Source organism: Dermochelys coriacea, chromosome 11 (genome assembly GCF_009764565.3).
Source record: "Dermochelys coriacea isolate rDerCor1 chromosome 11, rDerCor1.pri.v4, whole genome shotgun sequence".
NCBI classification, from domain to species: Eukaryota; Metazoa; Chordata; order Testudines; family Dermochelyidae; genus Dermochelys; species Dermochelys coriacea.
This window is the reverse complement of record NC_050078.2, coordinates 34,715,334-34,740,517: the sequence shown is the minus strand read 5'-3', so window position 1 is coordinate 34,740,517 and position 25,184 is coordinate 34,715,334. Positions and strand designations below refer to the sequence as shown.

The window sequence follows — 25,184 nt, the reverse complement described above, 5'->3', positions numbered from 1 at the left end:
CACTTCCAGGAAATGAAACTTGACAGTGTCCTTTTAAGTTTCTATATGAAAGTAAATAGAGAGTAAAAGAAAAAAAGACTATCCATTTTAAAAGTAAATACAATCACTAACAGAGAAACATGTATGCTTTTCTTATACTCCATTTTACCTGAATTCCCTTTAGAGATGAAGCACCCATGTAAAGAAATACCCCATAGAGTACTGGCATAGGAATAAACTGTACAGGTGAGGAGGAGGAAAAAAGGAAGAAAAGAAGAACATAATGAATATCAGTTCATGTATAAAGATATTTTAATTCAAAGAACCATATTCCTGAATTAATCAAACCAGAATAAATTCAGAATAACTCCCTTAAAATTAGTAGAGTTACTCTGGGTTTACAATTGTGTAAATAAAGAGCAGAATTTGGCTCCAAAGATGCATTTTACTTTAACAGTTAGTTACCACAATGTACGTTACTCACCGTTCTCAAAAATTAATACAAATGCCCAGAAAATAAAAGTGTAAAAGTACATACATAAAATAATCGGATAGCTTTCATGTAAAATATTGTTCAGAATGTGACCTGAACATTGCAACCAACATTCTCAGAAAAAGCATCTAAGATTACACTTTTTTCATACTGTAAATAAAACAAAATAAATAATACTGCTAAGGGAAATTTTCTATGTTGCTTGCAAAGTGTTGTAAGTTCAGTGCACAACTGTTTCACAATGATTTTGTGAGTCTGAGTATCTAGTTAAAATGTGCAGACTTTTCTGTACAAAGTATGTGAGCAGGGAAATCTTTCCATATTTAAGCAACTATTTTAAATGCAATGCACACAACATACTTTTTTTGTGAAACAGGCTTAACATTATATTTAAATCAGAATTACCCCAAAATATGAGCATTAAAGAATCTATTCCCTTCATGATGACCATACATAAGGCCAAATCCTGATCTCTATGAAACCTATGGCAAAATTCCCATCAATTTCATTAGGACAAGGATTTTGCCTACAAGCTTTACTGATATTATTAAAAAGAAAAGGAGTACTTGTGGCACCTTAGAGACTAACAAATTTATTAGAGCATAAGCTTTCGTGAGCTACAGCTCACGAAAGCTTATGCTCTAATAAATTTGTTAGTCTCTAAGGTGCCACAAGTACTCCTTTTCTTTTTGCGAATACAGACTAACACGGCTGCTACTCTGAAAACTGATATTATTAAGAATCATGCACACATATGGTGAGAATAGACCCCTAGTTATTTGCTTTGACTTGGAACCTGCTGAGAATGTGAGAAAGCTTAGCTGGTTATTTCAAAGTCATCAACTGCAGAATGCTTATTGGAAACCCCCTTTTTTAACCCACAGATCAATCACACAATGTTCTTAAGTTATCCAAATACTGAACAAATTCGGTTGCTGAGGTAATTTAACCAGACTTTGGTTTTTAGATGAAAATTTGTCATTAATCCAAGGCTAGTCTTACCGTGAAAACCTGGGCTCACTGAAGTCAGTAACAGAACTCCAACTGACTTCAGTGAGGCCAGGATTTCACCCTAAACCTTTTTGGTTAAAAATATGAAATGTCCCTACCTATTTTATTATGTGACTGTTAGAATACATTGATCATTGTCATACACAGAGCTATTATTGCAATATATGGCAGTGTATCTAATCGATAAAAAGCATAATTAGAATTGAAATTCTATGTACAGTACAGTACTATTCACTTTTTCTTTATTTTTCAAAATGTATTACCTTAAGAACACTTGTCAAAAAGACAGATGAGCCCATTAGGACAAAGATCATGAGCCCTGTAACTCTTTGTTCCCGTATTCCAAGAAATTTGGGCTGCTCTCCTGGAGCAGAGCACTCCGATTCCAGTTTCAAGCTATTCACATGGGAAATAGAAAGGACAGTGGCAGCAACAAACCAGGGTAATCCCATAATAGAGCACACTCCAAGCATGAGTGCCACCATCAACAAGTCGAGATGGTATCCACATCCTTTCTGTTAAAAGAAACAGCAACAATAACAAGATGTAAAATGACATCTGAATTAAAGAAAGCTCTAGCAGCAGGCATACCTAATTAACTATTAGAAACATCTTCAAAAACTCAAATGCCTAACAGAAAATAACAGTCTCCTCATGTCTTCCATGAGGTCAGCAGTGAGAGAGAGGTGGTTATTATGGTGATAGTTTGGTAATTTATGTGAAATGAATTGGTGGTCTTAGTCTAGTTCCTATCAGGCAAGTGTCCATATCACAATTCTACTACCAAAACTGGTATCATTTGGCTTCTTTGCTGGTGGCATCTTGAGAGATATCAAGAGAAGCCATCCCTAGAGGTGGACCTTCTGTAGCCAGTTTCAGATATGTTGGTGAGCAAATATGGGGAAAGTTGTGTCGCTCCTGATTTACCTGGACCTGATCTGTTGATAACAGTGGATGCCAGTTAACAGTGCTGCCAATATGGTATCATTCACATGCAATGAATTCACTTTAAAAAAAAAACTTAATAGAGGACACCAAACAGACATGATCATACAGGTTGAAACACAAAACTTGATTCTTCCCTCCACAACATATCACAGATATTGTTAAAGTAGCAGCTACAAAACTAATTTAAATCATCAGTGTCTATATATGTACATGCATATTTTTGTATGTTTTAAAATCCTTTATATTAATGCCACATCAAATGAATAAGTTCTCAGCAGTATCATTATCATGGTGAACTGAGGTTTGCTTATGATTTTTTTCTGGAGATTTCAATCTGTTTCTGCTTTTGTCCATTGTAAAAATAGTCTTCTATAAATTAAGAAGGTTGGTTAAAAAAATAAATCAGGTACTGTGCTTTTCCAGTTTTCCCCCATTACATTCTTAAGAAATACCATCCCATTGGTAGGAACAGTCAGCATGAAAGAAATGCTATCTTTAAAGGCTGACTGTGTTAGACAATCAGATAAGTCGAGTTATAACATTTCTGTGCTACTGAGCAGAGATATGTAAAATACTTGATTCAAACCTCAAATGCATTCAAAATCAACCTTGGTTTGTTTTCAACTTGTATGTGAAAATGAACATTGCTTTGCATAAAGTTATTCCATATAAATGAACTTTTTGTCAAAGCTGGACTTTTTTCCTCCCTCTTTTTGGAAACCCAGGAGCACTGTGGGTATATTCAGACTACAGCTGGAGGCATAAATCCCAACTGGCGTAGATGTATACTTACTAGATATGATTGACATAGTGTTATAAGAATAGCAGTGTAGCCAAAGTGGCATGGGTTAGCTGCCTGAATCTATATCTAGGGTCTAAGACAGGACTGTACTTCGCTGGCTACCCCAGGCTGCTGCCCACACCACCACAGCTACACTGCTATGTTTAGTGTGCTATCTCAATCAAAAGAAAATATCTACCGTGGGGGAAATTACACCTCTAGCTGCTGTGTAGATATATTCTCTGAGGCTGTGGTTCACCAGTGCACTTAAAGTTCAAATTGTTACTGAGAAAAGTCACATGGGGTAAATCACGTATTTTCCAATATGGCAATAAGTCCAACTTCCTGTTCTGATGAAGCAGTAAAGCCCATGTAAACAACATGAATGTGTTGAACCAGAATCTTACCTGTAAACTCATGCAGATGGCTTATGACATAAAAAAAAAGGAACTAAACCATTTTCAAACAAACTTGGAAGGGTTTGCTACAGAGACTAAAAAAAGAAACTCTAAGACACACTCTATTCAGAATTTGCTTTGGGAAATATGAAAAAAAAGAGAAAAAATTATTTGGAAGCAGACAATTTATTTCTGAAGATGAATTTTAGTTCTAAAATAAGAAGTGTTTGGGTTTCTGAAATGTAAGTCACATACCAAACATGAAAATGCCATTTTAATTCATTTATTTTGTTTACCATGGGAGACATCTTTATATAAGGTAAATCAAAGAAAAAACTCCCTTCACTATCTCACTAGTCTTACATCTAAGACATGTCTAGCTAAACCCAGAGATGTGTTAACAAAGATTAGTTATATGCACACAAGCACTCAAAGAAGGAGTTTAAATCTAAATCCTAACAGAGACACCTTTTTTACCTTCTGACACATTTTGGAGGAATGTATGCAATGATATATACAGAATCAGGGAGTTTTTCCCCGGATCCAAGGAAACTGACATATGGGAGGACAAGAAAGCATAGCAACAGGTGATGCTATACCAGACCCCAGCAAAACTAATATGCAGCAAGACAAGAGGGCAGCCAGGAGAGCCATCTGACTCCCAGATGCCAGTTCTGAAAAAACACATTCCAAAGCTTGGCAGCAATTTCCTGCATCTGTCAAGTTAACCACATGCAATGCTATGGATTGACATGAAGAGTCAGGCTGACAAAAAGGGCAAAAAAAGAACATATCAAATGTCACAATCATCGAAGAAGAAACAGTACAAAGTGAAGGACGCCAATACATTTGCTAAAGTGATCTGGGATTGGATTGCTGTTTATTATAAGTATGTCAAAAGAGGCCTAAATTTGCTGCTACAGAAGTACAGAAGCCTGCTGTTGGATTTTGCCCAGCAGCTTTTCAGAGAGGTGATGCCCCTTTCTCCCCTCTCCATCTATAGACATCCAGAAGGAAGCTGTTCTATGTTGTTTTAAGATCTCTTTTTGCCTCTAAAGTTCAGTTTTCACACTTCTCCCTCCTCCAAGAAGGAAGGGAAGGGAAGAGAAGAAAGCACTTATGGGGAAATTCAAAAGATATAGAGAGGCAGAGAGGGAACAGAGTGATAAGAAAATCTCATGTCCTGTTAATAGAGTCTCAAAATTAAGCCCACCAGCAGATGATGTCTGGATTTCAAGAGATATTAGACATGACTGTTTAGATTAAGTAAAGCACTTTGGCAAGTGCTTAACTTAAGCATGTGTTTAAGTTCTTTGAAGTCAATGGGTCTTAAGCAGATGCTTAAAGTTAAATGACACCTGCTTAAGTGCTTCGCTGATTTGAGGCATATGCTCTAAGAACACTTTTAAAGACATGTGTAAAAAGAGAATTGCTGACAAATAATACAAATTACATATACAAAATTAACATACTTGCTCAATTTTTTTTAATTTATTGAAAAAGACTGCTAAATAATGCACAGGTAATTTAACTGTTATTGAGCAATGTTGAAAGTACATTAGATAAAGCAAAGCGGGAAGGTAAAGTAAACATATGACCTTTTGACTGAATACCTTTAGTTTGTGTTCTTTTCTGTTGATAATAACAGCTGTAATCTGCTGATCCATAAAGATAAGGATAGTACAAAGCAGAGCTGGAATTATGGCAGCTAAAATGGTCCACCAAGGATTAGGCCCCAGAGGAGAGACAAACCAGCCACGATCATCTCTGGTGGGCTACAAAAACATAAGGTCATGTATGGCCAGTTGAGAATTCTAGTGATTATCACATGCTCTGACTTTGCAGCTACACAGACAAGCACTACTAAAGAAATGATAGGTTTCGTTTAGAGATGCTTCTATGAAAAATTAATATCTCTCTGTATAATATCACAGAATATATTAAACATCATACTGTAAAATAGGACCAGAAAGAGAAGGTAAACACAGCATTTCTTTAAGTCTTTAACAGTTATATGTTAACTGGGATATCACAGACTTTATTGCATTCAGTACAATGATAACGATCCAAGGTCTCAGGGGGACGCCTCAAACCATATAATAATCTTGGATTTGGATGGTCTGAGGAACATTTGACTGCAAACTTCACAGTTTTCTGGCTGGGTCCCCCAATATAAAGGAGCACAGGGAGCCTGATAAGACACAAGGGCAGGGGTGAGAAAGAAAATAGTGTGAAGTGAATTGGCTAAGGTCCTTTAATTAGACCAACCTAACTACAGCACTTCAGCGAAATAATTCACCTTTGCTCCTAAGGATCAAATTGCCACACTTCACTTTTGTGAAACAGGACATTCCCCAGATAACAGGGAATTTCAGATCAATGAGGTTTGGATAATAAAAGTTGCACTGAAAAGAGTTTATTATTATTTATATGTATTATGGTAGAGCCAAGGGCCACAAGTTGGATCAAGGCCCTATTGTTTTAGGAACTATAGACAGACAGACAGACAGACACACACACACACACACACACACACACACACAGTACAGCTTATTTATGAATTACCTTGAATGCATTTGGAACCTGAAGCTTTGGAGACGGAATCCCAAGGGCATAGTCAATTAAAACCATGGACATAATAGTGAGAAAGACAGCAAAGTCACTGACTATAGATCGCACCTAGAAATATTGAGCCAAATGTCATTTCCAGCAGGGAAATACCAAAAATATTCATGTGGGATTTGAGAAAGCAAATACAAGAGCTGCAACTTAATTCCTGTTATAGCTTAAGACAGAGGCTGTGCTGTACTGTACTGTACTCTACTGTACCCCTTCCAGGAATCTGCTTTATCTTGCATACCCCCAAGTTTCACTTCACTTAAAAACCACTTGCTAACAAAAATCAGACATAAAAATACAGAAGTGTCACAGCACACTCTTACTGAAAAATTGCTTACTTTCACATTTTCACCATATAATTATAAAATAAATCAATTGGAATATAACTATTGTACTTACATTTCAGTGTATAGTATATAGAGCAGTATAAACAAGTCATTGTCTGTATGAAATTTTAGTTTATACTGACTTTACTAGTGCTTTTTTTGTAGCCTATTGTAAAACTAGGCAAATATCTAGATGAGTTGATGTACCACCTGGAAGACATCTGCGTATCCACAGAAGTACACGTACCCCTGGTTGAGAACCACTGGCTTAAGGGAACACTTTCCTTACGGGAAAGATTGTGCTCAACCCTGTGCTCTTTCAATTTCACAACATGGAGAAAGGGCACAAAGAGCACAAGGACCCATTCTTATTCATCCACCTTGTGGTCAGGCACACTGGCAGTCCTTACACTCCCATGAGTATGCATGAGGACAGTGCCACCGCTGGAGTGGGGGATGGTAACAGCTCCATCCTTCCTCCTCACCAACCAGAGGAACTGGTTCAAAGGGGAGCATGCACTGCACTCTTGCAAGGAGTATTGCAGCAGCATCAGGAGACAATGCAACTCTCCCTAGGAATCTAGATTGGTGGGAGATGACTAGCTTTGATACAGAGTATAACATGCACAAGGTGGGAAATATATAAGGAATATGAACAGGATTGCAGAAGGACACATCACTTGTAAACAGAGCACCATGCTAAAGGAAGAACAATATGCAGTGGGAGTAGTATAGAATACCAAGCATTTTTTATCATTATTTCTTTTTCTGAAGAGAGCTGAGTTTTTAACCTTTAGCACCAAACCCCTTACTGAGTCACTCTTCAGTGTTAAAGGCTGATTTAAGCTGTTTCTCTTTGTTACACTTTGCTGTGAAGTACTTTCTGTTTTAAACATCAAGATGGAAACAGAGAAAAAATAACAAAAAATAGATAATTAAACAATTTCTCTACAAAACTCCAACAACTTACAGCATTTCACCAGCAAGAAATTATAGAGTGCAGCAAGAAACTGGGTCTGCAACAATGGAAATTTATACTTCCACAAGATTTACACAAACTTTTGCATTAAAAAGGTATATTCCAGGTACCTTTGTTGGAAAATATCGGCTAGTCTTGAACTGCTTCAGTGTGGATGATAGTGTTACTGTAGAAAAGAACAGGATGACTGACCAGAAGAGAACGTCTGGGACATAAGGGCCATGATGTCCACAGGCTCGTCCAATGTACTCCCCATGAAACATCCCACATTCCTAACAGGAAGAACAAAGCAGAATTGTTTTGGAAAAATGCCCTTGTAAAGGCTATTATATATATTTTTTCTGTGATTAGTTACTCCCTTAAATAAATGACAGATTAGATCATATAATATATTGTTTTAATTTTTAAGATTTTTAACCTTCTTTCATTTAAAATCCCAAATCTTTGTATCTAGATTGTATGGACAAACTGTACTTTTCAGCTGTCATGCTATGAAGAAAAATGGAAAGATATAGCACTAAAGAAACTTAGCAATGATTGACAGTTTTTCCTAGAGATATTTAATGACATAATCACTATGTGATATCAATTAAGTATGGGCAAATTGGTTTGGATAAATAAATCTTCACCCATGCTTTGAAACAAACCTGTATTTGTTTTTAAACAGCTTAGTTATGTTTTTTTCAATGTTTATTTTTCATATGGCTGCTGAGAAAGGAAACAAAATACTATGATAAATGCTACTCTTGTTGCATTTCCAAGCTTTAGTTGTTTATTTTAACTTTATAATTTGAAGGAAAACTATTCAGACCTACATATTATCCCAGAATGGAACAAATAAATGTATTGACCAGAAGGGGGCAGCACACTCCACAAAATTTTCTTTGTTTAGGAAAAGCTGAGATTGTTTCTAAAAAAGATCTGATAAAATTCAGGGAATACACCAAACAAAACATTAATATTTATTTCAGGCAACAGCTTCACTTCAATGTCTTATGTGTCACAATTTGTCAAATTTTATCCAATTTATTTTAAAAAGATAGCATACCGGTCTGCTGCAACCTAAATCTCACATGTAAACCTTTAGTTTCAGATACACCTCTAGTAGAAATCTAAACAAATGATTGACAAATAGCCATAAAGACAGATGTGTTCAGCTTCCTAAACAATGAGCACAGAAATGTGGAACATCTATGAAGATGTGAACTATAGAACATGAAATCCCACTGCTCACTCACTAAGTAAAGGAATATAAGAAACAGAGTAATCAGAATTGAGGGGTCCACTCTCCAATACCCCGACTATGGGAGAAGACTTATATGGTGAATAAGTAACTGATCATATTGTCAAAATAACAAACTGGGGCACTTTTGTGATAACATTTATTAGAGTCATAGAATACTCAGGTACTCTACATTTTGGCATTCTTCTTTGACCTCCTCTATTTATGTCACAAAAGCTCCCCCTGGAGCAGATCAAAGAAGGGCAAAGCTCTGCCCCATCCCCCATAGACTATGTGTCCCACACTTTCCTCCTCTTTATGGTTCTGCTTACCACAGAAAGAAGGAGAAGTGACGCTATAACAACTACCAGGTACCTATTCCTTCCCATTATATGCTGCCAGAGCAGAATTTTTTCATTAATTACACTGAGTCACTGACTCATCAAATTCATATTGCAATACCATGGCTGGACAACTGATGACAAACTTTGGTTTTGAAGAATGATTGGCATGAAATACACCCTAGTATGGGATGAGAGTGTGACAAGGGAGTGCAAAACATATATATCGGTATAGCAATACATCTGGGACAAATAGTTGATAGGTATCAAAAACCAGAAAACTTTGATTGATGAAATGAAAAAACAGGACATTTCAGGCATCCCAAAAAAAGTTCTCGGGACTTAGGGACACCAGATGAAAAAGTACAACAGCCCTGGTTAAACCAAGGCATACGGTCTCTTTATGATGGCCTATGCACAAAGGGTGAATGTCATCCTGTAAGAATAGAAATCAATTTACTAACTGACTATACTAATGCCTGTATGACGACTCTAAGCAGGCCCAGTGCAAACTAGCGATTTGCAGAAATCTGAGCAGAATCAGACTCAGCCAAGTGTTTGTGCAGTTAATAAAATGTAATTTCTTTGCTCTTCTGATAAACTTGACTCCTGTGCCCTTGCTAAGCATTACACTTATGAGGCCGGACCAGGAACACTAACAAGAGTTAATATGTGGAAATTCAGTGCTGTCTGTGTGTGACCAGAACAAATCACTGTAGGCTATCACTGGCAAATTTTGGCACCAGGAAGGGGTTGCGAATAACATCAAGAAATTTCAAATCATGAATAAATATATAATTGTCAGGAAATCAGGATATTTATTTGACAAGCATGGGGGATATTGGAAAATCTGTTCAATCTGTTCAATCATACTGGTCTCAATTTAAACTAGATTATTGCATCTTTGAGGGGAAGCTGAGTTATATATTCCTAAATCCTTCATTGTGTTCAGTTTTTCAGCTGCTTAATATAACACATTAGGGCTTAGTAACATTTATTGTTAAAACAGAATTAGTTATTTCATATCTACAAATAAGCTACAAATATACTCTGAGAAACACTGTGATAGCGACACCTTCTCTTGTTATTCTGAGAGCTCAGGCTATCAGGCCTTTGCTGAAAACTTTAGAATATTTCCCCTAAAACACTGGGATCCCTTAGAACTGTGGTTCTTAACATTTTCCATACTGTGACCTCATGTTACAACACAAAAAAGTTTCAGGGACAACTCCTACACACTCTCCCATCAACCCATAAAGAAAGAAAAGGTGATTATGACCCTCTTTAGATCTTTGTGTCACTCCCTTGGATTGGGGAGCAACTCCCAGGTTGAAAGTCTATACTGTAGAAAGAATACAATATCAACTGAATTAACATTTATAGACTTTAGTGGACTAAACCAAGGCAAATCCGAGTTTTGCTTTTGAAAGGTTTCCCCCAACCTAATTTTCTGAAAAGAAATTCATGAAGATGAAAGACTACATGTCTATGATGACGACTCTGCCTATTGAAGAAATCAAACAAGCCTGGTCTTGTGAGTCTCATGAGCCTGCCCCAGTTTTCTCTCTTTCTAGACTGAATTGTCATTGGCTTTGTAATGAAATGACCGTTTACAAAGAAGAAAATATTGCAAGAAAAATAAAAGAGCCTGTGTTCAAATATGCCATTTACAATCAAGCTTCAAAAGCAGCTGAGGGAAAGGAAAATAGTAAGTGAAAGGTTCCCTGGCTCCAACTCTATCCAGAAAAATATATAGTTCAGGAACAAATATTTTGTGTGTGAAACAAGCCTTTGAAGAATAATACATTTTGCACTAGGTGCTGTAGAATGGTGGCTTGATTTCTTTTATGTCAAGGAAATGTTTATACAACTCCAATAGTAACACAGTACATAGCTGACATTAAAGGAATGGGTAAAATAGACCTTTAGCAACTAACTGGGATGTTAACAAATGTTCTCTTTCCCCCATCAGTATAGCCTGAACAGCTGGAAGCGTTTTTTTAGTGGAAATAGAAGCTTATAGATACTTTTTAGACAAGACAGCTTTGGTTTTGCCATCTGGTAGAATTTAGGTCAAGTCCATTGTTGTCGTTTGACGTGTTTAGACTTAATCTCAGTCATACTTCTCTGTTTAGTATGTAAACACACTTTTTAAAGCAGTGCACAATGATGCACATTGTTGCTTTAATATGTACCGTGGCAAATGGCTGACACTATTGTGGTGGGTCCCACTCTTTTCCTTGGTGTGATGGGTCAGGACGCTGCCCCTTACCTCTATTCTTGGGTGTTGACAGCTCCGTTTTTGCCCTGGTGTGGGAGAGAAGGGGAGCAGAGAAGGGATCCTGGTCCACTCCCTACTCTGGGTCCCAGCCCCTTCAGCTTCATGGGCTTCTTACCCTCTTTCCCCTTGACCAGGGTTTATCTCGGTCCTCTGTGCCTGGGGAGTCCCCCTGCTCTGCTTGGGCAGGGTTTTGTTTACCCTGGTACTCTGATCCTCTGATCAATAACAGTATCCTTGCAAACTACGGTCAGCTCTCCTTCCCTCCTCCTCGGGGTGGAGAGCCGGCCCAGTCCTGCCGATGGCCCCCGCTGTGCTAGAGCAGCCCCTCTCTCTGCCAGAGGGGGAGAGGCAGCGGGGGCGTGGTGGGGCTCAGGTGAGACCCACCTCCAAGGCACAGCAGTGCGACCTCTCCAGCCAGCTCCCTCCTGGGGCCTTAATTGGCTCCAGGTGCCCTAATTATCCTGTCGTAACCTCTCCTCAGTCCACAGAGAATAAGGCCTTAATCTTCCTGGAGCTTATATACCTCCTATTTATCACTCTCCTGCTGCCCTCTGGCCCTGCTGTATCACAGTACTAATAAAGATTATATAATAATCGAGCAAAAGGTTTCTAAAAATATTAATGATACAAAATCTACATTAGCCCTTTGTTCAGCAAAGTACTGTATGTGCCTTATTTAAACAATACAGTCATAACTGGAGCAATGTAATTTATTAATATGACTATAGCAAATGTAGAATATATAGAAATATAGAAAAGATAACATTCATGTTCATGGATTTATTAGGTTTCAGTACTTCACTTACTGACACTGTTAGGTTTCCCCAAGTTATATCTGATGCAGAGATATTGTGGTCATTCCAATATTGCAAGGTCTTATTGCTAGGATTATCTGGCTCCACACAACTACATCTGAAAAGATAAAGAAGTATTTTTTTGTATTTACTTACAAAATCCAAACTCTTTATTATGCTTATGGCATTAGTATATTAAAATGGTGCTCTACTTTTTAATATGATTTTAGTTCAGTTTATTTCAGTGAATTCTGAATATAGATAAATAGTTATCAGTACTGCAGGAGCATACTTCACAGTGAAGTACATGTTCATATATAGTACATAACATTGTGGTGACACATGCAACTGATTATACATAACAACACAATTTTCTTTTTATTCTATTAATGTATTCCAGATTTCATTAAAAGCACTGACTTGGTATTGAGCCAGTGCTATTAAGCCCATATCTCTGAAGTTTCCTGCATGGAGATAATCTATTATTCATGGCTTTGGGCTCTAGAGCAGGGGTGGGCAAACTACAACACGGGGGCCACATCTGGCCCTTCAGATGTTGTAATCTGGCCCTTGATCTCCTGCTGGGGAGTGGGGTCCAGGGCTTGCCTCACTCTGGCGCTCCAGTTGGGGAGCAGTGTCGAGGGCTTGCCCCATTCCGTGCAGCTCCCCGAAGCAGCCGCATGTCCTCTCCGGCTCCTACATGTAGAGGCAGCCAGGGGGCTCTGCACACTGCCACTGCCCTAAGCGCCGCCCCTGCAGCTCCCATTGGCCTGGAACCGTGGTCAATGGGAGCTGGAAGGGCTGTGCCTGCAGATGGGGCAGTGCACAGAGCCGCCTGTCCATGCCTCCATGTAGGAGCTGGAGGGGGGCCATGACACTGTTTCCAGGATCTGCTTGAGGTAAGCACTGCCCAAAGCCTGCACGCCTACTGCCCGTGTGCCATAACCCCCTGCCCCAGTCCTGATCCCTCTCCAGCCCTCCAAACCCCTTGGTCCCAGCCCGGCACACCCTCCTGCATCCCCAATTCCTCATTCCCAGCCCTACCCCAGAGCCCTCACCCCCTCCTGCACCCCAACGCCAATTTCATGAGCATTCATAACCCGCAATACAATTTCCATACCCAGATGTGGCCCTCAGGCCAAAAAGTTTGCCCACCCCGGCTCTAGAGTCATGCATTCCTCATAATTTAACCATGCTGTGTTTCTCCTCTCTCTATTATAATTGCCCTCACAAACCCGCAGGACAAATGTCAGGATTTTGCATTAGCCCCAGGACATGCAGCACTGCATCTGCCATTTTCCCCCTCCTCCACAGCTGCTCTTAAAGTTTCATTTTCATTTTAAAGTTTGTATTTGAACACAGGAAATGTGGCAGAGGCAGCGTGGGAGGACAATGCTCCAAACAGGCAATTTAAAATCAAAATTAAGTCTTAAGCATCTGAAGCAGCTGTGGGAGGCTTGCTCCTCAGCAGAGTTTAAAGAGTATGTATGGTATTTTGCAGATTCTGAAAGAAAAAAAATCTTGCCTTGCAGCATTCTTCAGTCAAGCACACTTAAAACCTACAATACAAAACTAGCAATAACAGCTGCAAAAAATGCTGTACCTCGCTTAGTGTTAAACATTTCCTGGGCAGCTGTGGCCTGGTAGACTAAGCGAAGGGTGGGAGTCTCTAGATCTGTATTCAAATCCTGACTCCATCACTGAACCACAGTATGCACTTAGACAAGTCATTAACCTTCTCTTTGCCTGTTTCCCTTTTGGAATTTCATAATTCTAACAATAAAAATCAAACACCTGAAAATATTGGGTGTATTTTGTGGTGGGGTCAGTCACATTGTATGCCGCTATATAAATAGATCCCTTCTCACCAGCATTATCACTGAGTCCTTCCCAGGGAGACATGAACTATCATTTACTAAATTCCATAGACATTTGTTAGCGGTTGACCATTTATCTTCAGGATATTTGTGTAAGCACAGTCCACACAGACCAAATCTTGAGCCTGCATTATTAAAGTCAATGTGAGTCTTGCCATTGATTTAAGTGGGAACAAAATTAGATCCTTGGTGAGTGGATCAAACTCTTTTGTTTTCTACCAAATACACAGAATTAAAGCCAAAGTAGATGTTCACTCTGTTAAAGACACCAGTTTGTTGTGATTATCACTGAACAAGTGCTGCTACAGGGAATACAGAAATTATAGTTTAAGGGAATGCCTCAGAAAATTCTGGCTTGATATTGAAGTGGCCCTAGATGGTAAAAGATGAGATTTCCACTATGCCTCTTCAAATAATCTTACACCTGTGGAGAAAATATATGCTCTGGGGAGCAATGCAGCCAGCAGATGGATGTTTGTAGTGACACAGGAGAGCCTTTTCCAAACTATAATTCAGCAGGAATTTATTAGTCCAATTTATTAGTCAGCAGGAATATTGTGTTCAGGGACATTTTACTAACAGTGTGAGGTTTTATATTTTAAAATCTTAAGTTAAAATAAGTAAAGGGGAATACAGCAGCAATAACATGAAATGAAAGTCCCTTTCATTACTACTTTTTTTCCTGTAATAGTGAGCTAAGCCCTCAGGACGAAAGTAAAATACATTGCAGTGTGCGCCAGGCGTGTTTTTTTATCTTCCTCAGAATGTTGTCTGTGGTGTGATAAAATGGTGCACACAAAGCTGGAATAAGTTATAACTCACTGTCTCTATTGCAGGTTCAAAGATTCCTAGTAGAATGCAATAAAGATAAAGGTTTATGGTTGGCATCTACTCAGCATCTAAGACACACTGTCTGACCTGTTGAAGAGTTCATGCCTTGTTCAAATCAAACAGCAATGTGCTATGGATACTTCTACAAATATGTTTTTAAACTAATGTAGTTTTAAACACCATATTTGCCAAATAATATTCTTTACTACCTTTTGTGGAAAGAGTAATAAGTCAGCACCTTAGCAGTCATTTTGGTTATGCTAATAGATACATAACGATTTGCTAGGAAGAAATTGCTATTTTCACAGACAAAAATATGAAAGGGAAGGACTGCCAGTATTAATGGTAGTGAACCCTTAGGTGTCATTATGGACAAAAATAAGATGGTGAAACTATAGCACCTCTGTTGGCAGAACAAATCTAGTGACAAAATGCTACTTTTTGCATCCGTGGCCTTTGGTCAATGTTTTACCTAAATGCAAAGGGTTCTCACATTTCTCTTTTATTGGACAAACTTCAGATATTATTTTGCATCACCCACCTTGTCTCTTTAATGACATGGCTATGGCTTCACTACATATATGACAAGACACGTTTAAAATATTAGAGTAAGAAAACGGCAAGGGATCTGGTTTCTTGGAATTGTGGAAGGAAGGATAAATGCTGAGCTACCAAGAAGTCAGTCAGGAAAGCAGAAATCTACAAATACAAAAACAATTCCTCATTTTGTTATCATTTCCTAACATTCAAAAAGATAACCCTTTGTTAACTGAGACTCTGGCTTTTCTAGAATGGAGCCCATTTACTGTTAGCTGCTCCATGGTCTGCAACCATGGCCAATAAAGGGTTAATGTTCATGAAAGAACTTCTACTATGTGGGAGGCATTTTCACACTCACACTTCAACTAAAAGCTTTCACGAAGAAATGGTTCTGAGATGAGAGTTCAACCCCCTTCCAAGATGAGAAACATCTCTCTGTGAAAACAGATTTGATCTAATGGGAGTTTAGAAGTATGGTACTACATGTTCTGTATGGAGGATGTTCACTGTAATTTAAATTCTGATTATTAGAATGTGCTGTATCCATGGCTTAAGAGAAAAATCAACATACATAGCAAAACTAGTCAAGGTCTTTGTAAAGTCTTCATAATTCTTATGTGGCTTACACTGCATAACACCTGAAAACTGGGTGATTGAGGGGTAAGAGTGGGCCATGTGGGAGCCTCTCTAGGGTTTCCAGAGTAGAGGAGGTGATAGCGAGGAGGGTGTCAGCAATTGGGAAGTGAGAAGGGCACATGCCATACAGGCAAAAGAGAGACAGAAGAAGCAGCATCTGGGGGGAAGGGGAGAGTAGCACCTGGGAGATTAGTTGGACGGTAGGTAGGATAGAGTTCTGGCTGATGGGAGGCATAGGTGGAGGGAAAGGGGAAACAATTGTTGTGTCGAAGCTGGAGGAACTGGATGATGAGGTTAGTATAATTTTTGGAAAAAGAGGGAAATCACTGGAGGATTAGGCAGGGTTTAGTCACTCTGTAGTAGGAACGATCAGAAGGTGTTGCAAGGGACAGCAAATGAACATTTAAATTAAAAATAATTCATTAATTTAATTCAAACTCAGTTTTATATCCATGGTGCTAATGAGGAACTCTCTAAGCCAGGGGCCAAATTCTGTTCTGACTTACATTCGCTGCAGTTCTACTGATTTCAATTGCCACAGGACTTTGCAAGATAAAAATTAGGAGAATTTGCCTCTAAGTAAACTGTGTCTTTAATTTACAGACCATGAAACATCTAAAGCTGGCATGTATGCAGCACTGTATGTGCAAAACTAGTCTTCATGATACACTGCACAGGCACTGATTTCTATACTCCTTATAAGACACGCCAGATTGACATGAACTTGGCTTCTTAAGTAAATCAAAGAGTGGGATTTTCTACTCCTAATTCTTAAGTACATGTCAATACCAAGACAGATTGTAATATGCATACTACTATGCCAAGAAATCACTTTGAAATTATTCAATGTAATCTGTTAATAATTGAGTAACTTCTGGTGAAGAATTATTTGGTTAAGAAACAACATGAACTCATCATTTTGGAAAAAAAACCCAACCAATAAAGAAAGACAAAGTGTCTACAGTTATGTCTACAAAGCACAAAAGGCTGGGCTCTGACTCAGGCCCTCCTTCCATTCACACACAAATCAGTCTGACTCAGGCCCATGGACCCTACTGGGGGGTGGGTCAGAGCCTGAGTCCTGTTGTGATGTGGGTCAAAGCCTTGGCACTTTATAGTGTGGGTGCAACTCAAATCCAAGTCACCAGTCTTTGGTCTGGAGAGTCCGCTAACACTATCCCTGTGCTTCTCTGCCTGTCCATCCCATAATTTCTCACACTCGCTTCCCAGGAAACAGAAGCAACCTAGCTCACGAAAGCTTATGCTCTAATAAATTTGTTAGTCTCTAAGGTGCCACAAGTACTCCTTTTCTTTTTGCGAATACAGACTAACACGGCTGCTACTCTGAAAGAAGCAACCTTGTGGTTCAAATACAGCTGCTCAGCATTTAACCCTTCATTTCCATGCTCAACTGGAAACAGTCAACCCTCACACATATTAATACGGCCAGCACAAAGAAGACCTGCACCAGGCATGCTGCTAGGTGGCCTGAGGAATACAGCTGGATTCTGGTTAATCTTGGACATGAGTTGAGCAAGACATTCAACTTTAGCAAGAACACAAAAAACAGTTATGTCTACAAAGCTATATCCAAGTGGCTGTTACCACTGGGGACTGACTGGAGAACAGAACAATACACAGAGCAGATTGAGCGTCTGAAAACAGAGTACTGCTAAGTCAAAGATTCTAACAGCACCTCTGGGAATTCTCCATTTTCCTGCCCTTTTTATGAGGAATTTGACTGGGAACTATAGTGAACACTGAGCCCACAGTGTCGCATCACAATTGGCTGAGCAGGGTTGGCACCCTTATAACTCCCCAGTCACAAGCACAGCTGGAGGAGAGCCTGCTGTTGGATGAGGGACAAGAGGTGACCATGGTGCTGGGTAACTGAAGAGGTTATACTGCCATTGCCTCTGCAGCACATCCTATAGCCATACTCAGAGTAGCTGTATGGGGATGGCCCTGGGGAGCAGCCGACTGCAGAAGTGATATCAGACCAAGTGCTGGAGCCAGAGCCTAGCAAGTTTCTGCTGTTTGTTTGTTGTTATTAATATATGAATGGAAGGGATTTTTGGTTAGTGGCCCTATTAAGTTCTTAAAACAAGCAGGGGTTTTGGTGTGCTTCTGTTCGGGGCAGAACCCACGCCATTCCCCTAGCGCCCCCGCCCCCCTTCCTCCAGACATCCCATGGAATTAAAAAAAAAAAAAAAAGGAAAAATGGTAAACAAGCAGTTACAACATTTTTACTGGTCACTCATGGATTGTTGTAAGTATGGGTCGGGGCTCCACAATTAACAGCCTCATGTACCCCTCCCATGTAATATAGAGCATCTTATAAATCAGCCATGCCCACACTGTCCTGGACCACCTGTAAACTGAGTCCCAGAAAAACAGACGGTTAGAATCCAAACAAAACCAAGTGTGTATCTAGTCCATTGCTGGATTTAATATATGAATTCAAATTACAGCAGAGGGTGGCTGTCTATCTGTGTTAGAGGTCCCCACGGCAGACAGGCAGTCAGATCTATGCGTGGATTCAGGGTGCTCATTAGGAGGATGTACTACATGTCCATGCTAACTCAGCATCTTGTTCATTTTACTAAGAATTTTCCTCCATCATTGGCTGGTGATGAAAGTGAACTACTCACAAAGTAGGACTCTGGATGATCTGCTATGTTCCAGAGCAGGGCACACTTATTAGTGCCACCTCTGTAATTCAATTGCCCCCTCCACAGCAACACACACTGGTCATTCTTTAGATGCCTAAATATCTTCTTAGAACAGATGGATGGCTGTCCTCTGCTGGCCTGGAAGAGAAATTCACGCTTCCACATGGGGACCTACAGAATATCAATGTTCTCCAGTTCTCGCCCTGCCTGAAAGGTTTGAAAAACCATAGCCAGTGTTTAGACAACTCATAAGCTCCCTCACTCTTCCCCACCCTGGAAAATAATCAAGGAGATATAGAAATCATTTCAATTGAATTTTTACATGCATCTTGCCAGGATATGTGATGTCTTTCAGTGCTGCTCCAAAGAATGTTGGAAGTGGCGGGTACTTTTTGTGTGAATAAAATAAAGCCCATTGATAAAAAGTGTCATCTTTTGGTCTTTAATTAAAGCAGCATCTTTGATTGAGGCACCAGGAGCCTGGGGAAGCAGACCCACCCTACTGCAGGCAAGGAGAAAGTCCAAGGTGAGCGGATGGAAGAGATTCTATTAGATAAAACAAATCAGCAGACAGAGTCCCAGAAGGACCAAATGGAGTATCAGAAGGCGAAGGATGCAAAGTGGGTGGAAAAAGAGACAGAGGCTGCATGGTGCAAGAAGAGAGTGGTGGACAGACCGCAGGTTGAGGGATGAAGACAGAGCACAGCAGGAGGAGCTGTTTGAGCAGTTACTTGTACTCATGGCTACCAGCCTACAGGCTCCACTGCCACCTTCACCTCCTGTACACCTTGAGTCCCCTCCATGCTATTGCCTGCCTGCAGGCGAGGCAGTCTTTGGACAATTCAGAGACTGGCTGGACCATGTCACAGGCAATGAACAAGAGCACCCAGAACAGACAAATGTACCCTCTGCATTCATCCACTCCAGTCCAAGTGCAGCCTGCACATGCAAAATGCACCAGAAAGACCAAAAACAGGAGGACAGGGGATACTCATGAATAGCTGAACACGTCATTTGGGAACATGCACCTTTCACTGTTTTGGCACTGAGTTTGTTTACTGTGTTGTAAGTTTTGATGGCAGCTGGTCTGCTTTTCTAGTTCTAACTTTGCTATATAAATACCTGCATAAAATTAAGTATTGAATTTGCACAAAAGGTTACAATAGCAAGTTTTACTGTATGTAATGTTAAAAGTGGCATTAAATTTTAAAAAAATGTCACCACATGCCCATTCGCAATAAATTTCATAATAAAAATTTACAATAAATGTCATCACAGTAATCCACAAACTGAGAGTTGAAGTACATGGCCGGTATTGATAAAATGCATAACACATTTCCATACATTTTATGAAAGTGTTTCCAAATTAATAATACAGAATACCAACACATTTAAAACAAATACCCACACCTATACACAGCCTCAAATTCCATTTCATTCCCTTTCATACATGAGACCATGCAAATCCATTATGTGGGTGCTCAAAGCATCCCTGTTGGCACATGTGGATCCAGCACCAGTCAGGACAGGTACACTGTCTGGATATGTGTGCCTGTTCAGAAACCCAGTGGTGTCTTGAGTCCACTACTGGCAAAAAGGTTCTTCCTTATCCTTGCAGACATTGAGCAGAACACAGCAGAACACAATAACGCAGACTGCATTGATGACACTGGAATCCAATGGTTCTGAAGGCAGAGCATTTTTTTTTTGGTAGGGTACGACTGGCGATTTAGTCCCATTTCGCCACCAGAGCAAGTCCCTTGACAGACCTAATAAAAGCCCGGGGTTCGGACATGGTGAAGTGGACAGATGCCACAAAGAAAGCATTCATGGATCTACGGACAGTCCTCTGCAGTATCCCCGTGCTTATAGCCCTGGACTTCAACAAAGAATTAATTTTACAGACACATGCATCTGAAGTAGGATTGGGAGCTGTCCTATCACAGTTGGTCAGAGATGAAGAACACCCGATCTTCTACCTTGACTGAGGAGGAGTTTTTTTGTTTGTTTGTTTAGCTGGAGAGCGAGGATTTTTTTTTAGCTGGGAGGCTTCCCCAGGAAAAGGGAAATAGGTAGTGCTGCACCTGACTCAAGAGAAGCAAGTCTCAAACACACCTCTCCTCAAATCCTGTGATGTTTATGTGGCTCACTTCCTCGTTTCTCTGCCAGAGTGAATGACAAAGTGCATTTATCAAAAAATTCCTTCTCAGCTTATATTTCTTTTGCTCATAGTTTCAGTCCAAATAAGCTGAATGTTTAAAAAAACCATTTAACCCACTCTGAAGTTATACAAGCATAAAAAGTTGTACATGCGATTTCGCTTAAAAAGACCCCTTTTCTTGTGCACTTAATTACAAGTTCTTAAACCATATCTGCTATAGATGTACCAGTAAACCTCACCATGTGTCTTTGAGATGTTTGAAGAAATTTGAAAATGACATACCTGACATGCAGAGCTGTCATTTTCAGCTGATTCCAACTTTTTCCACTTGCAAACCAAATTTTTGCGTACTGTTAAACACAGAGAAACAAATTCCTCATGGTGTTTGATGGAGAAAGAGTAGAGCAGTCAGAGTTATGCAGAGTCAATAGTCAGAAGAAAGTGTTGTCACAGAGATGGTTAATTAAAATTACTGGGTCTTTGCACTCCCAACTAAAGGAATGGTAGGTGAGATGAAATATGATCATAATTAGGGCTCCATGTCACTCTGTGACTTTCCGCAACCTCTGTGTCTTCTGCAGCAGCCAGTGTGGCTGACCCCAAGGACACCCAAGCAGCTAGGCCCACGGACAGCCACAGTGGCCACTGTTGAAGCAGCTCCACAGCCAGCCGCTCGGGCAGCCCTGCAGCCAGCCACACTGGGGTTCCCCCGAGCAGCGGCCCCGGGGGCAGCAGGAGCTGCCACAGCTTGGCAGCACTTGGCAACAGTCCTGGGGGCGCTGGAGCAGTGGCGGGTGATCTAGCAGAGGAGCCGCTGCTCGGCGGCTCCCAGCAGCTGTTGCCGCTGGTCCCGGGGCTCCCCCAGAGCAGTGGGCCCCCTGGACGCCCTCAGAACAGCAGCTCCACCCAGGGGAACCCCCCCCAAGCAGTGGCTTCCCCAGAGCCCCCTAAAGCAGCATACCCCCAGCTAAGATTTAGTTAGGGGTATTTATAGTACAAGTCATGGACAGGTCACGGGCCATGAATTTTTGTTTATTGCCCGAGACCTGTCCATAACTTTTATTAAAAATATCCATGACTAAATCATAGCCTTAATCATACGTATCTGTATTAATTGCATATTTGATCTATATCCCAAAATGTGATTTATGTGCTTGACTTCTAAAATGGATGTTAAACTAAGGGTATGTCTCACTGCAGAGTTAATCTGGGTGATTGGCACCTGGGCCTGAGCACCCAGGTTAGCCAAACCTGGGTGAGTGCAAAGCCCTACCAAAGTTACTGTGTTCTTACTGGTTTCAGAGTAGCAGCCGTGTTAGTCTGTATTTGCAAAAAGAAAAGGAGTACTTGTGGCACCTTAGAGACTAACAAATAATTTGTTAGTCTCTAAGGTGCCACAAGTACTCCTTTTCTTTTTGTGTTCTTACTGGTAGTGCAGTCACCTGTGTGTGTCACTAGGACTTCTGGGGGTACATTCCATGGTTCTTTGTGTTGCAGTAAACTAATTCACTTTACAATTCTTTGTAAACTTGTCTGACTTTCTGGGCACACAGGGGGAATAGTGATCAGGCACTGGAGAACTATCAGCATCAAGTGATTTAGCCTGTGTCCCCACTACAAAGTGGGGGGGTTACCAGTCTGAGTGAAAGCAGCACTCAATACCCAGGTTGAAAGCATCACTAAACTTGGGTGAGAGGTTTTTGTATGTGCCCAGGAGGGGGATTAGGGGCAACACTTGGATAAAATCCCAGGCTAACTGTGTAGTAAAGACATACCCTTAGAAGGGAAATCAGACAATTCCAACAACCCTCACCTAAAAAGGAGGCAGAGCTATTGGAAACAGTGATTACAACTCATTGACACTAAATGGATCTGCTCCAAAATGGAGCAGCCACCAAGGGGCATTCTCCTAGATAGGTCGAGGTGGATGTTCTGGCTGACTGGGAAAAAAAATTCAGGCTTGGTTTACAATGCAATGTTATACCGGCATAGCTATGTGGGACAGTAGATAAACCGGATTTTCCTAGTGTTCTGGTAAATAGTTTGTTTTAAAGCGTACTCTTGCCCTGCCAGACCTGTGAGAATGTCAGTTTACAGAAGTGATTTGTATATGAGAATAAGTGAACTGTGTATGAGATCTGTGAAATGCAACTGCATCAAAAGTCAGAAGAAGGATTTAGCTACAGGTAGTGGTATGTGGATCAGGAAGTAGTAGAAACATCTGATGAAGACTTGAGACAGAAAAGTAATGAATGTAGCTGTTTTAGAGAACAATAAATAAATGAGGGATTACTAAAAGCAAAGTCGTAGTCGATGAAGTAATGATAGAGTTATAGACAGAAAAAGAAGAGTGAAATTATTTGTTCAAGGGTATAATCCTTGGCACAGGCAAGCTCACTCCTCAATGTCAGAGCATGTCTTGAAGCAGTGGCAGTATGATGCACATTGTAAATATGGATATTGATATCCCCAGTAACAGTGAGGATAAAGGAAAAAGGACAGATGTGGAGCCAAGGCCTGAAAATAGAATTGTTCAACCTAAGTAAGCTATAAACTTCCAACTATGCCAGGCTGGAAGGTAGGAGGTCGGGGAGAGGTCTGTTTTCAAGAGAAGATCTGAGGATCCGAAGGTCAGAGAATTTGAATGAGATTTTCAGAGTACAGCAGTTAAACTGTCTGTGAAGTGTCACTGAGAGATCTCCCATTGCCTGGTAGAGAGCAGTATTCAGTGGACCTACTAATATGGTATCAGAATTAAGTCAGTCAGTGGGTTTGGCATTAATGGGGCTAGCTGGCATAAATAATCCTAGGGCATGCTTACAGGTGGAAGATATAGGTATAAATACCAGTTAGGCCTACACAAAGTGAGACACAATGTAAAAGTGCAAATAAATGTACATTTTCATAACTGAAGAAAATTTGATAGATAGTTATGTAATGTCAGTACAGTATCATCTGAAAGAATGAAGTAATGTTCAGATATTTGGAAAACATCTGAAAAGCACATGCCTTTTGGGGAGTTGTGCTTAGAAATTCTGACACTGTTTGGCTGATGTTATAGGACAGGAAATCCCAAAGCTAGAGTTTGAGGGGATGATGACAATTTGGTTGGCACTCTTCTTCCTGCTATTAGTGCCCTGCAAGTTCTATATGCATTGAAAAGCAGCAAAAAAAAAAAAAAGTATAGGGTAGATATTTGTCAAGGGTGTGTAGGGAATAAACAGTTCCCCCTCAGAAATACATCAGGTGTTCTAAGGACTGTATGTAATTATAATTTAACACGAATTTTTATTTTTAAATGCCACCATTATCAATTGAATTATATTGATGTTATCCCTTAAAATATGGAGATACTTACTATTGCAAGTCTATTGTACATAGGAAGGCTGTTAATTGTATTTCCACAATAACTTGAATAATATTGTATGATTAAGGTAAACCCAGGGCCAGCTCCAGCGATTTTGCCGCCCCAGCGGCAAAAAAAAAACAAAACAAAAAACCTTGCCGCCAAACATGGAGGCGGGGTGATGGTGCAGCCACCGAATTGCTGCTGGCGACAGAAGAAGAGTCACGTCCCTGCCGCCGAATTGCTGCCAAGCCCGATGTCCTGCCGCCCTTTACATTTGCCGCCCCAGGCACCTGCTTGGTTCGCTGGTGCCTGGAGCTGGCCTGGGTAAACCCATGAGATATTTTTAATGTCTGCTTGCTCTCTGAGGCCTTCATGTAATATTTCAACTTTTCACGAACAGAAATATTAGGAGAACAACCTTTTGACCCCTTAAATGCCCAGAGGTATTGAGGCTTGTGAAAACACTCCCTGCCCCACCCACACATTTACTAACCGCCCCCCCCCCCACACAAATTACACCCTACAAAGATCCTTAAGGTGAAATCCTGACCCCACTGAAGTCAGTGGCAAAACTTCTATGGACTTCAGTGGGGTCAGGATTTCATACCTGATGCATATACATAGTCTGCTTTGCCTGAATGTGAATTTGGAGAAAAGCCAATAAACACGTCTATTCTTTAGGTTAAAATATCACAGAGGAAGAGTACTTGCATAATATGATGAGAGAGTATATATACATCAAACCATAACTTATTAGTAAGCCTATGAGTCGGTCACGGAGATCACGGATTCTGTGATTTTATGTGACCTCTGCAACTTCAGCCCTGGGCAGTGGGGCTTTAGCTGTCAGCCCCAGGTAGTGGGGATCACACTTCAGCCCCGGGCCACAGGGTTGTGTGTACGTATATGTGTGCTCAGCTCCAGACTCTCTATCTATATTTTCAGA

At 40.3% G+C, this 25,184-nt stretch overlaps 1 protein-coding gene across 5 annotated transcripts in view; it reads right to left on the bottom strand.

Annotated features, from left to right (window-relative positions):
- SLC4A10 (solute carrier family 4 member 10) overlaps window positions 1-25,184 on the bottom strand; it is a 282,938-nt gene that overhangs the window by 11,877 nt on the left and 245,877 nt on the right. For all 5 annotated transcript variants that reach the window (XM_043505193.1, XM_043505194.1, XM_043505195.1 and 2 more), the window contains exons 15-20: window positions 12,185-12,290; window positions 7,645-7,806; window positions 6,176-6,289; window positions 5,224-5,385; window positions 1,747-1,998; window positions 149-217 (exon numbers count right to left, since the gene is read on the bottom strand). In XM_043505193.1, coding sequence (XP_043361128.1) covers window positions 149-217; window positions 1,747-1,998; window positions 5,224-5,385; window positions 6,176-6,289; window positions 7,645-7,806; window positions 12,185-12,290 — 865 coding nt within the window. The remainder of the gene's footprint in view (window positions 1-148; window positions 218-1,746; window positions 1,999-5,223; window positions 5,386-6,175; window positions 6,290-7,644; window positions 7,807-12,184; window positions 12,291-25,184) is intronic.